This window comes from Gossypium arboreum, chromosome 4 (genome assembly GCF_025698485.1).
Source record: "Gossypium arboreum isolate Shixiya-1 chromosome 4, ASM2569848v2, whole genome shotgun sequence".
NCBI classification, from domain to species: domain Eukaryota; kingdom Viridiplantae; phylum Streptophyta; class Magnoliopsida; order Malvales; family Malvaceae; genus Gossypium; species Gossypium arboreum.
In genome coordinates, this window is record NC_069073.1 from 3,351,679 (window position 1) to 3,367,594 (window position 15,916).

The 15,916-nt window shown below is 31.8% G+C and overlaps 1 protein-coding gene and 1 long non-coding RNA gene across 8 annotated transcripts; one reads left to right on the forward strand and one right to left on the reverse strand.

Annotated features, from left to right (window-relative positions):
* Positions 1-5,445: 5,445 nt before the first annotated feature.
* On the forward strand, positions 5,446-12,533 carry LOC108459413 (pleiotropic drug resistance protein 2-like). Of its 7 annotated transcripts, none has more exons than XM_017758778.2 (21): positions 5,446-5,740; positions 5,795-6,103; positions 6,218-6,338; positions 6,444-6,532; positions 6,656-6,740; positions 6,838-7,128; positions 7,237-7,327; positions 7,604-8,504; positions 8,622-8,782; positions 8,977-9,080; positions 9,175-9,334; positions 9,419-9,562; positions 9,753-9,838; positions 9,968-10,300; positions 10,453-10,743; positions 10,824-10,907; positions 11,006-11,139; positions 11,222-11,449; positions 11,665-11,836; positions 11,926-12,180; positions 12,264-12,533. In XM_017758778.2, the coding sequence occupies exons 1-21, from the start codon at positions 5,691-5,693 to the stop codon at positions 12,531-12,533; spliced, it is 4,359 nt and encodes a 1,452-aa protein (XP_017614267.1). In that variant the 5' UTR covers positions 5,446-5,690. The 7 variants fall into 7 exon arrangements, with proteins under 7 accessions (XP_017614267.1, XP_017614268.1, XP_017614266.1 ...); XM_017758779.2 differs by having other exon boundaries at positions 5,446-5,725; positions 5,756-6,103; positions 9,419-9,497; positions 9,739-9,838; XM_017758777.2 differs by having other exon boundaries at positions 5,446-6,103.
* Positions 12,534-12,777: 244 nt separating this feature from the next.
* On the reverse strand, positions 12,778-13,500 carry LOC128291403 (uncharacterized). Its single transcript, XR_008281177.1, has 2 exons — positions 13,343-13,500; positions 12,778-13,074 (listed from the first exon to the last, which is right to left on the reverse strand). It is a non-coding gene; the product is annotated as an uncharacterized LOC128291403 (long non-coding RNA).
* Positions 13,501-15,916: the final 2,416 nt, after the last annotated feature.

Sequence of the window (15,916 nt, forward strand, 5' to 3'; positions counted from 1 at the left end):
TCGATAAATATCCAGCATTAGCATAGTCGACTAATAGAGATTTTGAATCATTTGAATAAAATAACCCCATATCAATAGTCCCTCTGAGATATCTAAATATATGTTTAATTCTATTATAATGTCTATGTATTGGAGAATAACTAAATATTGCTAACAAGCTTACAGCGAAAGCTATCAGGTCTTGTGTTATTTACAAGATACATCAATACCCTTATGACACTTAGATATGGTACTTTAGGACCAAGAAATTCTTCATCAGTCTCACAAAGACGAAACTAATCTTTATTCAAATCTAACGATTGTACAACCACTGAGGTACTCAATAGATGTGCTTTATCCATGTAAAATTTCTTTAAGATCTTTTCCGTCTAAGTTGGCTGATGAGCATGAATTCCATCATTTAAATACTCGATCTGCAGGCCAAGACAAAATTTTGTTTTTCCAAGAACTTTCATCTCAATTTATTTCTTTAAACAATTTACTGCATTTTCAACAATATTTAAATCATCAACATAAACAGAAACTATCATAAAATCTGATCCAAACCTTTTTTATAAAGACACATGGATAAATTGGATCGTTTTTATAACATTCTTTTAACAAATATTCACTAAGACGATTGTACTACATACGTCTAGATTGTTTAATCCATATAAACTTTTTTTAATCTGATCGAGCAATTTTCCCAAGAAACTCTATATCCTTATAGGATTTTAAATCCTTCAAAGTTTTCATATAAATTTCACTATCAAGTGTATCACATGAATAGGCTGTAATAAAATCCATTAGACGCATGCCAATTTTTTTACGTATTTCTAGATTAATAATATATTTAAACGCGATTACATCCACTATAGGAGAATATGTCTTTTCATAATCAATGTCGGGCCTTTGCGAATATTCTTGTGCTACAAGTCATGTTTTATATTTCACGACTTCATTTTTTCCAATTTTTTTTGCACAAATACCAATTTATATCTTACCGGATGTACATATTTAAGTGTTGGATTACAAGTTAAAAAATATCATATTTAGAAAGTGAATTAAATTTTGCTTAAATTGTATCTTTCCATTTTGACCAATCTTTTCTATTTCTATGTTCCTCAACAGATTTGGGCTTAGGATCCTCATTTCTTTTGTTATTCCAATAGCAACATTATAAGCAAAAATGTTGTCAACAACTATTTCTTTTTTTTAGTTCCATATTTTCTTGTATTAACATAACTTATCGAGATCTCTTTATTTTCACCTTCAGGTACTTGAATCTCTTCTTGGATTTTGTAATTAGTTATGTCATGAGTCTCTTCAAGAACCCCCTACCTCCACAATATAACTCTCTTGAAGATTTTCTCCTCTCTTTTTACGAGGATTTTTATCTTTGAAACCAATCAATCTTTGCTTCAACTATGCATCACTTTTATTTACTTTAATAAATTGTCCTACTGGGACCTCAATTCAAATTAAAACATTAACTAGTATATAACATTTGGTTATACTAATTAGGTCAGTAAAATGAATTATTTGCTGAACTTCTTATTCACATTACTTTGTATGAGGATCTTAGATACTGATAATTCATTCCAAGTATTTTATTCATCCAACTTTTTATTCTCTCCCCTAATGTTGGGAAAACTATCACATAATAATTGACAACTTATGTCGTAACTAAACCTTTAATTAATCACTCAAAAATATTTATTAATATAAAGAGACTCATATCAACGTAAATTCCCAATCTCCTATGAGGATCCATCTTTATGCAGTTGGAACATATACACACATACAAAAATTTAAAAATGGGAAATATTTAACTCCTAATCAAAAGTCAATTGTAATGGGGGATTATTTATAATATATTGACTTGATGTGTACAAGTGTTGTAGCACGTAAATCAATATAATCTCATATTGAAATATAAAGCTTTGTTCTTATAAGTACTAAACCATTATGCGTACAAATAACAAGCTTTACAAAAAAAAAAATCAACTCATATACAACAATCAATAAAAGCCTGAGATATGAACTTGTCAACATTAGCAAGATGAATTGTCTTAATTGAAAAATCTAAAATTAATTATTTAAATAAGCAATCTCGCAAACGACATGTTGCGAGTTGATATCATATATGTGATTATTCTATAGATGCATCTACCAAAATCATATAATATCAAAATCATCCACAGGATGGATGAATAGACCCACATTCATTTAAGAAATGCAAGATATTAAATGTCAATTTTAGCTAGTGAGTTTCTAATAATCAATTTTTATTGAGAACAAGCAATAGATGAGAATTCTTTTAAATTAAAGAATCTTCTGGTTCTTTAATGAATGTTCATATGAATTCCCAATTAATTTTCACATTATATATGATCCAGAATGGTCTAACTGGTGCAACAAGTAGTAAATGTTTTTGTATCAGTAAACTTTTGGTTTACTTTAACATGTTTTTCAATTGTACTAATAATGTCAATATAAATTGTGTCAATTGATAATTTTATTGTCATTCCTTTTATTTTGTGTCCTTATATAAGTAATATTATGACATTTACTTCGAAAATGTCTAAATCAATATGAAGTCCATAATGTCATTAACTCAATAAAAGAAATATAATTTGCAAACAATTATATGCAATATTCACTTCAGGGAATATGTCAAAATCTCCTAGTTGACTTTAATGATCAAAAGTGATTACAAAATTTATTATATTTATTGCAGACATTCACTTCAAGGAATGTGCAAAAAATAATTTAGACAAATGTAAGCATATATCATATTTCATACCAATAAGATTATATAGATATCATCTGCTTCAAGGAATGATTAATTAGTATAAATCATTAATCATTCTGTTCTAAGAATGAACATTTAGTACATTTCAAATCATTCATATTCTTTTTATCTTTTTGTCAATAATGGCATTATGTTCCATTTTCATAATTGTTATGTACTGCTACATTTACTTCAGTGAATAGAACAGAACTAGTGGAATGAATAACTCGTTATTTTGTTTAGTCATAAGAAGACACGAGATCAATTCAAAATACTTTTAAAATCATTTTCACAAGAGTTTTGTATCATCAATTAACTAGAAAGAAATAGTCAAGTCATGCATGGAGTTTATTGTAAATCAAATGTATGGATAAAACTGACATCTAAAATACTAAACCTGATCTAATGCTAATGTTAGCAAAAATTTCATAAACCATTGTAGACATGAATGAAATTTACTTCAAAATTATACATTTCAAGTTCACTAAAATCTTTCCACTTATAATTGCTCATCAATTGCTAAATGAAATAATATAAAATGCATAAATAGTGAACATTGTCAACCAAGATCATTCAAGAATTAAAAATTTGGTTGTAATTAAACTTGAAATTCTAAAATAGAATTAGCCCCAAAATCAATTAAAGCATTTCTCAAAATTTGTCACTAAAAGAACTTAAACAAATATGTTTGATGTGAAATCTTCTTTGATTGTTCGTGTGAAAAATCTTTATTTTATTAATATATGTAATAACTTTAATAATTGTTGATTAAGAGAATTTTAAACAATATCAAAGTTCAAATTGAAACCATCAAATAAACATATAAAACAACTAGTTTAATGATGATTATGAATTGGTGCAAGGTCAATATTATGCTAAACCTTAAGCCTTGATTAATAAAGGTGATCGATAATATTATGGATTGTGATTTACAAATCTATCAATTTATAAAATTAAAATTAATTTATTATCATTTAGACATAATCATCAAGCAATTATCAAATAACATAAATTAAGAAGAAAAACATATATTTTATGAACAAAATTTAGGTAACATATAGGCATGTGATATGATAAGTAAATTTACCTCAATTTATTATCTTCGTGAAAGTTTCAATAGCATGCAACTGCAAGCAATCTATAAAATTTGACACATTATTTTTGACACAAACCTTAATATATAGAAATAGACCAAATTAAACAAAATCATCATAGTTAATCAAGAATTTAAAAAATAATAATAAATAAAAACTTCCTACAAATTGCTGTATTATGTGTATAAAGCTTTAAATGTAAAATCATGGAAGGTAAGTCTAATCTTCAATACATAAGATATTTTTTTCTTCGAGCATGCTTGTGTTGATAACGTGCAATAAAATTAAAAGAAGAAAACAATGATTAAGATAAAAAAAGATTCAACTTTTACTTGGATACAATAAACTTGTACATGTCATCTATTTATACGACTTTAAATACCATAAATTACAAAGCATTAAGGACCAATATTAAGGTACCCTATAAATAATTTAGAGGTTACAAGATAATAAAAGGTTACCAAATAGGTTAAATTTAAGGGTTATAAACATATATTTATCAATGGATTTACAACAATACATATATTAAAATTATAATTAAATTAATTATTAAATTCGACTTGGCTTTGATTTTTTTTTTATATTTGAGTAGTGCTTTTAGTATATTTTTATTTTTGAGTTAGGTACTTGGGCTACATTTATATTGAGTTGGATATTATTCAATAAAATTATTTTTGAATGTTTAAAAAATTAACTAATTCAGTTTTTCAGTTTAAGTTATTAAAATCGAGATTGAACTGAATTAATCGTTTAAATTAATATAATTAATCAAAAATTTATTTATTTGATATTATTAATTCGGTTTAATTTATTTAATCAATATTATTAATTCGGTTTAATTTATTTAATCAATATTTTACACACCTTTAATATTTTAGGAAGTATGTATGACAGTAACAACCAGAAACAATTAAATCAAAACATTTGAAAAAGAAAAGAATCCATCTTGAATTAACTTCTAAATCAGTCCAATAAATATTTAGAGAATGTAATTGCTGTTTAATGGTCGCCAAAATTTGGAATATTGTTTGGAATGATTGGTGAGGACACCAGATGTAGATTAGAATCTTCTTGAGATATATAAAATTAATTCTATATTAATAAATATTTTATTAAATTTATTAAAATAATCATAAACATATATAACATTTTAAGTTATTTAGATACGGATATTATGTTAATGTTTACGTCATAAAATTTTAACTTAAATTACAAAAGTAACTAAAGTTAGGTCGATTGATTCTTAACATGATTAATATGGATATTGTTATCAATATAGGAGGTCGGTCGTGAGTTTGAGTGCACTGAAAATCATTCTCCTATTTATAAATTGAGAAAGAATATGAGAAATCCGGAATATATATAAAATACTTAGAAAAGTTGTTTTCTTGATAATATTTCTCTCTATATATAATTTTATAATACCACACATTGTATTTAATATGGTAATCACACATATTAGGTTTTGTTTTTTTTATCAATACTGAATAATGCTATTGTCTTCTTATGGGCCGTCGAAGATTCCTTTAAAGAAACATCCTATGTATATATATATATGAAAATAGTTGATAATATTGTAAGAGTTGGAAGTTGACAAAAGTGAGGATAATTTGATGAACTTGTTTCAACTTTCTTCAAACTCTGGAATACCCTTTTCTGTCACTACAACACTCTCTTTGTAAACCATCTTCACCTACATAAACCATGCCCACACCCACTCACTTTCCATCATCATTCACTCCAAACCTAAGCTGCCCTCCCTTCTGTCTTTCATATGCTTGTTGTTTTGATAGTGTTGCAGTAAAAAGAGGCTAGCATTGGGAATGGCATCAGCACTGGCTGGAGATGATCTTGCGAGGTCGATGAGCAACCGGTCAATGAGCAAGAGGTCAATGAGCCGGAGGATGAGTTTGGCCCCGTCGGGAAGCCAACGAGGCTGGGCTTCAGCTAGTATAAGGGAGGCATGGAATAGCCAAACCGATGTGTTCCAAAAAAGTGGCAGGGAAGAAGATGAGGAAGAGCTGAAATGGGCGGCCATTGAAAGGCTGCCTACATATGATCGTCTCAGGAAAGGGATGCTGAAGCATGTTTTGGAAGAAGGGAAAGTTGGATATGAACAAGTTGATATCGATAACCTTGACGTGCAAGACAAGAAGAATCTTATGGAAAGTGTGCTAAGGGTTGTTGAAGAGGATAATGAGAGGTTTCTTCTTAGGCTCAGGGAGAGAACCGACAGGTGCCTACATTCTATACATACATGCATACCATCCTCCTTTTCTTTTCGGGATTTACGTTCTTGTTTTCAGTAACTTTAATTAAATATGTAACCTTAAACTTTTTTATTGAAAAGGGTGGGAATTGATGTTCCAAAGATTGAAGTTCGGTTCGAGCATTTATCCATTGAAGGGGATGCTTATCTTGGAACCAGAGCCCTTCCAACTTTGCTGAATTCAACCTTGAACACAATTGAGGTGATTTCTCTTGGATAATCTTTTTTTTTTTTCTTTTTGGAAGAAATATTATATATATACATATATATTAAGTGCTCAATTTTGGTTTGCATTTTGATAAAATAGGGAGTTCTTGGATTAATCAAGCTTTTCCCTTCCAAGAAAAGAGAGGTCAATATACTCCGAGATGTCAGTGGAATAGTGAAACCATCAAGGTATTACTTTCATTTCCGAGGATTATCAATTAATAGTTCATGACTCTCTAAGAATGAAGTTTCTATTAACTTCAATTTCCCTGGAAATTTTTTAAACTCATTTTCTTCATCTTATACAAATAGGATGACACTGCTCTTAGGACCTCCAGGGTCTGGAAAAACTACATTGCTGCAGGCACTTGCTGGGAAGACCGACACCGATTTAAGGGTCTGTATAATCAAATTATGTAGTTTATTATTATTATTAACATGACTTGAAACGTTTGGTTAAGTTTACTGATGAACAATGTTCAATCCTTGAATAGGTATCAGGAAAAATTACTTATTGTGGTCATGAATTTCATGAATTCATCCCTCAAAGGACAAGTGCTTATATAAGTCAACATGACCTTCACCATGGTGAGATGACAGTTAGGGAGACACTGGATTTCTCAGGACGGTGCTTGGGGATTGGAACTCGATATGAACTCTTGGCAGAGTTGTCAAGGAGGGAGAAACAAGCAGGCATCAAACCAGATCCTGAAATTGATGCATTCATGAAAGCTACTGCAATGGTTGGCCAAAAGACTAGTCTTGGAACTGATTATGTGCTCAAGGTTTGTTCATTGTTGCCTCCATCTCTTTCTGGTTTTATTCTTTAGATTTCCTGTTCAGCAGTAGTCTCATTTCTCACGCTTGGCTTTTTAACTGTGATGTGGTTATAGATTCTTGGACTGGATATCTGTTCTGATATCATGGTGGGTGATGATATGAGAAGGGGCATATCTGGTGGACAGAAGAAACGTGTAACTACAGGTAAACTAGTTATAGAAAAGAAGTGAACAGACTTGGAACCGGGGCTTAACCCTAGTTGGTTCATGTAGCCATCCTTAAAGGGAGGCATTCACTATATCTGAGATTCAAGTCTCAGCATTTGCAACCTCCTCCAGTAAAGCAATTTTAAGTACACCATGACATCAACCATGTTTTGACTTCGTGTTTCCTCGTCATTTGAAGCGTTTAATCGATTGGAAAGTTTACCATTTAACTTTTTAAGAAAAACCTAAAAAGAGCTAGTTATGCAATATGCAGGTGAAATGTTGGTCGGACCTGCAAAAGCTCTTTTCATGGATGAGATTTCAACCGGTCTTGATAGTTCTACAACTTTTCAGATTGTAAAGTTTATGAAGCAGATGGTTCATATCATGGATGTAACTATGATTATTTCTCTTCTGCAACCTGCACCAGAAACCTATGACCTTTTCGATGACATTATCTTGCTTTCTGAGGGTAAGATAGTGTACCAAGGACCGAGAGAGAATGTTCTTGAATTCTTTGAAAGTGTGGGATTCAAATGTCCAGAAAGGAAAGGAGTGGCAGATTTCTTACAAGAAGTGACTTCCAAAAAGGACCAACAGCAGTATTGGTGTAGAAAGGACGAACCTTATCGACATATATCTGTACCAGAGTTCGTGGCGCATTTCAACTCTTTCCACATTGGTCAAAAGCTTGATGATGAACTTAGAGTTCCATATGATAAGTCTAAAACTCATCCAGCAGCTTTGGTGAAAGAAAGATATGGAATCTCAAACTGGGAACTTTTCAAGGCTTGTTTTGCAAGAGAGTGGCTATTGATGAAGCGTAACTCTTTCGTATACATATTCAAGACCACCCAAATTACCATTATGTCTGTCATTGCTTTCACAGTGTTTTTCAGGACAAAAATGAAAGCTGGTCTAATTGAAAATGGTGTGAAATTTTATGGTGCACTGTTCTTCAGTCTCATTAATGTAATGTTTAACGGGATGGCTGAGCTTGCACTAACCATATTTAGGCTTCCGGTATTCTTCAAACAAAGGGATTTCATGTTTTATCCAGCATGGGCCTTTGCCTTGCCAATTTGGGTCCTTAGAATTCCCCTTTCTTTACTAGAGTCAGGGATATGGATCATCCTAACTTATTACACTATTGGTTTTGCTCCAGGTGCCAGTAGGTATGAGAAAGAACATATACTTCTACACTTGATTGCATTTAGCCATTTTTTCCTCCTCTGAGTTTCCTTAGTCTATAACTGTATGCAATAACATGTCCTTAATGGATAATGTTTTAGGTTTTTCCGTCAATTCCTAGCGTTCTTTGGCATTCACCAGATGGCACTGTCTCTCTTCCGCTTCATCGCTGCAGTTGGAAGAACACAAGTTGTAGCAAACACACTTGGTACCTTTACCCTGCTGGTGGTTTTTGTCCTTGGTGGATTTGTTGTCGCTAAAAGTAACTAACTGATTTTTGTCTATACATTGATTACATTTTTCTTTTCTAGTTGAAATGTACCGTCTTTGAACATATCTGGTCCAATACAATTGTTTATGGTTCCATGAATGGTACTGACATAAATGGATGCTTAGGTTCCTCATCATTATTGTTATTTATCACTCTCAGGCAACTTCTCTAATCTCTTTCTGCAGATGACATCAAGTCATGGATGATTTGGGGCTATTACATCTCTCCGATGTCATATGGACAAAATGCCATTGTCATCAATGAATTTCTTGACAAAAGATGGAGTATTGTAAGATCTCTTAAGAATAGGCAGATAACTCTTAATTATCATACAAAATGTTCCTCAGATTATCTTGATATTTTCCTTGCTTTTGATATTGCAGCCTATGCCATTTAATCAATCCATCTCAGTAGGGAAGGCTCTTCTCCAATCCAGAGGCATGTATACAGAAGAGTTCTGGTATTGGATTTGTGTTGCAGCACTCCTTGGATTTTCTCTGCTTTTTAATCTCTTGTTTATTGTCGCATTAACGTATTTGAATCGTAAGCTACTGAACTCATGCTAATGTCCATTCTGTTTACCAAAGAACAATCTGATTTTGAAAGAAAATTGAAAATGAAATGCAGCTCTGGGAGATTCCAAATCTGTTATTTTGGATGAGGGTGATGAGAATAAGAACAAGAAGCAATCATCTTCCGACGGGCAGCATAATTTGAAATCCATAGAAATGAGTTCACCATCAGCTGCTTCAATCTTTGAAGGTTTGACTTGTTTTAACTTGATACTTGAGCCAATTGCGTATGAAAAATACAATTGTTGGATCATCCTAGCATGTCAATAGCACTCGAGCTTACAAGTTAAAATCGTACATGTCTTTTTCTTGTGCTGAAATGCTTGCAGGATTGGATATGGCAATGAAGGATACTCTTGACAACTCAATTCTTAGCGCTTCAGACCAAGCATCTACAAAGAAAGGAATGGTGTTACCTTTCCAACCCTTGTCACTTGCATTTGATCATGTCAGTTACTTCGTTGACATGCCTGCTGTGAGTCACTTCTCCTTATTTCTACTTACTCTCAGCAATTTCACCTTAAAATGAAAAGAATATATATATATATATATATATTTCATTCAAAAGAAGAAAATAGTTATTTTTCATTGATATCAACTTCAGGAAATGAAAGGCCAAGGAATTGAAGAGACTCGTCTTCGATTACTGCGAGATGTAAGTGGTGCTTTTAGACCTGGTGTCTTAACAGCATTAGTTGGGGTTAGTGGAGCAGGAAAGACCACCTTGATGGATGTGCTAGCAGGAAGAAAAACCGGTGGGTATATTGAAGGAAGTATCAGCATTTCTGGATATCCGAAGAACCAAGAAACTTTTGCTCGGGTTAGCGGTTATTGTGAACAAAATGATATCCATTCCCCACATGTTACTGTCTATGAATCGCTTGTGTACTCTGCTTGGCTTCGTCTTGCAAAGGAGGTTAACGCAGAAACACGAAAGGCAAGTTTTCTTTCTATACTCATCATGAAATGTGTACAATCCTTTAATCTTTTCTGTTCTTATATATCAACTGAAAGGATATTCTATGTGTAGATGAAGTTTAAAGTTGAAATTTACCAAGTTCATCTTTCAATTTGATAATTGTGCAACAGATGTTTGTTGAAGAAGTAATGGATCTGGTAGAGCTTAATCCTCTCAAGAATTCTCTAGTTGGCCTTCCCGGAGTTGATGGCCTGTCAACTGAACAACGAAAAAGGCTCACAATAGCTGTAGAGTTGGTTGCGAATCCATCGATCATCTTCATGGATGAACCAACATCAGGCCTTGATGCTAGAGCAGCAGCCATCGTAATGCGAACTGTGAGAAATACAGTGGATACAGGGAGAACTGTGGTTTGCACAATTCACCAACCAAGCATAGACATATTTGAAGCTTTCGACGAGGTATTTGTTGGAAATTTTCCTTCATTTGTTTTTATAATTCCAATGCACTTGCTTAAGAGACTTCCGTTTTTTGTTTGCAGCTATTCTTGATGAAGAGAGGAGGGCAAGTCATTTATGCCGGACCACTTGGTTGCCATTCTCACAAACTTGTAGAATACTTTGAAGTGAGAATCTTTTCTCTCACACACCTCATATATGATGAAAATGGTGTTTGAACTCTTCGAGGCCTTTGTCACAACTTATGTTTAATAAATTTGTGCAGGCCGTGCCAGGAGTTCCTAAGATCCAAGGAGGCTACAATCCTGCAACATGGATGTTGGAAATCAGTTCCACTGCTGTTGAGGCTCAGCTTGACGTCGATTTTGCTGAAATTTATGCCAATTCTGAACTTTATAGGTAACTAAATTGAAACGACTATCCTTTTCTGCCTGTATCTTCCTCCACATTTTCCTCTCAACTGAGGTCTGTCATTTACTAGGAAAAATGAGGAACTTATCAAAGATCTATGCACCCCAGTGCCTGGAACTAGGGACCTTCACTTCCCAACTACATACTCTCAAGACTTCTTTACTCAATGCAAAGCCTGCTTTTGGAAGCAGTACCACTCATATTGGAGGAATCCCCAATACAACGCCATCCGATTCTTCATGACCTTTTTCGTTGGTATCATATTTGGAGTAATTTTCTGGGACAAAGGAAATAAGATGTAAGTCCAAAAGTTTATTATTATGGTAATTAACAAACTACAGTTTAACACTAGAAAAATACTAACAGATAATGAGGATATTCTCTCCTTACACAGTATTTTGAAAATGACCTTTGACTAAACTTTGCCATCAAAGAACTCATCTCTGACTATTGTTATGTATTACCTTATTGAATTTCTTTTTATGATAATTTTGCAAACTGTTAATTGAACAGACACAAGCAGCAAGATCTGATGAATCTGCTGGGAGCAATGTACTCTGCGGTCCTTTTCCTCGGAGCCACCAACACTTCGGCAGTGCAATCCGTTGTAGCAATCGAAAGAACAGTCTTCTATCGTGAAAGGGCAGCAGGAATGTATTCACCATTGCCTTATGCATTTGCTCAGGTAAAAAAAGAAGCTGAAATCATAGTGTAGATTCCTCAAATACACAATAAGTAGCTGATATAAACTACATATTGTGTTATATGTTGCAGGTGGCAATTGAGGCAATATATGTTTCAATACAAACATTGGTATACAGTATACTACTTTACACAATGATAGGATTCCAAATGGAAGTTGGAAGGTTTTTCATGTTCTACTTCTTCATATTGATGTGCTTCATGTATTTCACACTCTATGGGATGATGCTTGTAGCTCTTACTCCTAACCATCAATTTGCTGCCATTATCATGTCCTTTTTCCTAAGCTTTTGGAACCTCTTCTCTGGTTTCCTCATCCCTAGGACGGTACGTGTTCAAACATGGAAACAATCATTTAAGCGCTATATAAACAAAATATATCTCAACCCCATGATTGAAAATGCATGCAGGAAATTCCAATATGGTGGAGGTGGTACTACTGGGCATCTCCAGTTGCATGGACAATCTATGGGCTAGTCACATCCCAAGTTGGTGACAAATCAGACATGGTTGTAACAACTGGAGAAATTCCAATAGCAATAAAAGATTTCCTCGAGAAAAGCCTAGGGTTTGACTATAGCTTCCTTCCAGCAGTTGTTGCAGCCCATATTGGTTGGGTTCTTCTCTTCTTGTTTGTGTTTGCCTATGGTATCAAGTTCCTTAACTTCCAAAGGAGATGAGAAGATGCCACTACTTTATTTTATTTTCAATAAATGTGCCAAGAGGGAATTTAATGTCTCTTGTTTTTGCATTTTTTATACAAAATTGTGTGTATCTTTTAACGGTTGGGGTACTCATAATTTGCAATCAAGTCCATTCATCTATTATTATTAACATCTATATGTGTTGTTGATTTCTTCAATAATAATTTTTAATGTCATGTGATTTTAAATATTATATTTTTAACTACAGTAGTAAATAGTATTTTTATTTAAATTATTGAATATAATTAGAATATACCGTACTAATTTATCAATTCAAATATTATTGTTGAACCTAATTTTTTGCCTGGCCTAAAACTTATTAAAACTCAAATACAAAACAAAACACAAGCTCACATAAAACCTAGCCCAAATATCAATAAAACAAAAAAATGAAAACCGTAGCAGCTAACACCCTCAGCCGCCGCAACAGTGGAGGTTCCCAAGCACCGCACGTTGCACGTCCCTCTGCGTCGTGCGCCCCTCTACTAGGCCACATCAGAGACATGCTCGACTGAACCTACAGACAAGCAAGAAATTGTTGTAAAAAAAAAGGCTATAAAAGCCTTCGAAAACATTGTAAAAGGATTTTTTTTTTTTTACTCATTATATAAATACACTAGCAGAAATTATAGAGAAATCAGAAGTAAATCAAAAATCTGGTTGAAGGTTTGAAAGGTGATTTTTCATTCTTCTTCCTGTAACTTTCTTTTGATTCGTATTTTTTTTTCTTTTTTTTTTTTGTTTATAGACTGATTTTAAGTAAAAAGAAAGAAATGAGGGCTTACCTGGTCTTGATCCGTGAACCGGCGGTGGGGTGGACGTGCGTGGCACCGATGATCCTCCAGGGTGGCGCAAGCTAGGTTGAATTCCTAGCAAAAATGGAGAGGGAGCAGGGAAGAAGAAGCATTCTGCTTTTTTTTTGAAAAACAATAAAAAAATAAAATGGGTCTTTTTTGGGCCCATGAGTTTTTCCCTTAAAGGGTCAATTTGGGCACTAAATCCCTGTGCATTTTCTTGCTGCCCAAATCTGCTTCACTTTTGTTTTTGAATTTCGCCCAGCAATTTTGTGCAGCTTTTAATTTGGTCCATATTAAATGCTGGGTTCAGGAATTTAGGTAAATTATATTTTTAAGCCCCCTTGTTTCATGCGCGCTCCAATGTGGTCCTCCCTTCCCCTTTTATTTATGTTTTACCCTAGAACTCCCGTTTTGATTCCAATTAAGCCTTTTTTTTATCTCAAACACTTTTATCACAAAATTAATTTTTTTGGTATTATTATTATTAACCTATTATTACTATTTTATTTTTATTTTTTACTATCATTTTTAGCTACTTTCCTATTATTTATTATATTATTTTTATTATATTATTTTTATACTTATTATATCATTTTCATTATTTTTTATATTTATTTTCATTTAATTTAATCAATTTGAGTTATGTTTCACATTATTATATTATTTATTTATTTATATATTTGTTGTATGCTTAGTATATGTATATATATATTTAAAGTAAAACTAATTATTTTATGTAAATTGTCATTATATTTATTACATTGTTTGTTATATTATTTTGTTTTTACTAATAATCATTTTTCTGTACTATTTATTTTTAATTTTTTATATTTTATTAAAAGTTAATAATTTTAAATATAGTTTATTATATCGTATTATATTTTATTTATCATATTTCTTTTTACCGTTTACTACTATTATTTTACTATTATTATTTATAATTTTTATATGTATATATTTTCGCTAAAGTTTTTTAATATTATTATTAATAGACCTACTATATTATTTATATTATTTTTATATACCATAGTTTTTTATTGAATATTTTTATACTAAATTATTATTATTTATTATTTTTCACTTTCACTAGTTTAGCATTGTTATTTTAACTTTACTATTATCACTATATATATCGTCATCATTCGACATATTATTTTCACTTCTATTATGCATTTTCGTATCGTTAATATCTTTATTGCTATGTTTGTTATGATATTATATTTATTACTATTGTTATAGTTATTGTTGATTTTCCTTATATTTACTATATTCGGGTATTAATATATATCTTGTCAAGTTTATTATTATATTGCTATTTTCATATTGCATGTTATCATTTTTTGTTAAGTTTCAACCGCCCCAAATTCATTTTTATTCAAAGATTATCCTCGATTGTTTTCAAAATAAAGGCAATATTCGATATTTAGGATCCTCGGGAGGATTGTGCTCTAACTTACTGGGTTCCAATTTTCCTCGTTGAACCTAAATAATTGAGTACCCTTCTTAAATCTAATTGTATGAGGTTCAATTATAAACCTATTCTTGAAATTCGGGACGTTGCACCCTAACTTACTGGGTGTGGCATCGCGTCATATTGAGGATAGTGATTTCCAAAATCAAGGCAACCTTCAGTATTTGAGAGTTCTGAGAGATTGAGCTCTAACTTACTGAGTTCTAATTTTTTATGAGTCCTGAAGGACCAAATATCCTTCTTTTGAACCTTCATACATGAATTTTAAAAATCGAAAACCAACTTAGTCCCGAAGGTCTGAAATGTTAAACCCTAACTTACTGGATATGGCATTTTCCCCCTTCGAGATGAGTAGGTCTTTACATTTTACCCAATTTATTCCGATTTTCTTTTAAATAAAAGGATCGTACTCTAAAGTCTTTTCAAATTTTGACAGGAAGACATTAACTAATCAAATAGGTGCCAATTTTTGGGCGTTACGAGGGTGCTAATCCTTCCTCGTACGTAACCGACTCCCGAGCCCATTTTCTCAAACTTAGCAGACCAAAAAAAAATTATTGTTTTAATAGGCCCAAATGTTTTGTTAAAACGATCATTTTTAGGGTGGCCCAATCACACCTCAAAAAGGATTGGTGGCGACTCTATATTTTTAAAGTCGATCCACGTTTTTCAAAACTTAAAAATGATTTCGACAATTATAATAGAAAATTTTCAAATAATAATTAAAATAATTTTAACATATTCAACATACAATATAGTTTTACTTTATATAATTAATACAAAGTAACATTATTTAAAACAATAGCGGATTAAAATAATTAATTCTAATATATTAATTAAGTAATAATTAAGATGCATAAAATACATCAATAAAATTAGCCAACCTTTTATAAATCAAAATTTTTAATTAATAATTGTAATTTGAATTATAATGATCATAACTTCATTTTATTTTTAACTTTTTTATTTTATTTTATAACGTGAATTTAGTAATATGACGAAAAATAAAATGTATTCTCGTCACTGAAAAGTTTTTCTAAACTAGTGTTTTTATATATTATAGATATTCATTTCAAAGAAGCAAAATACAC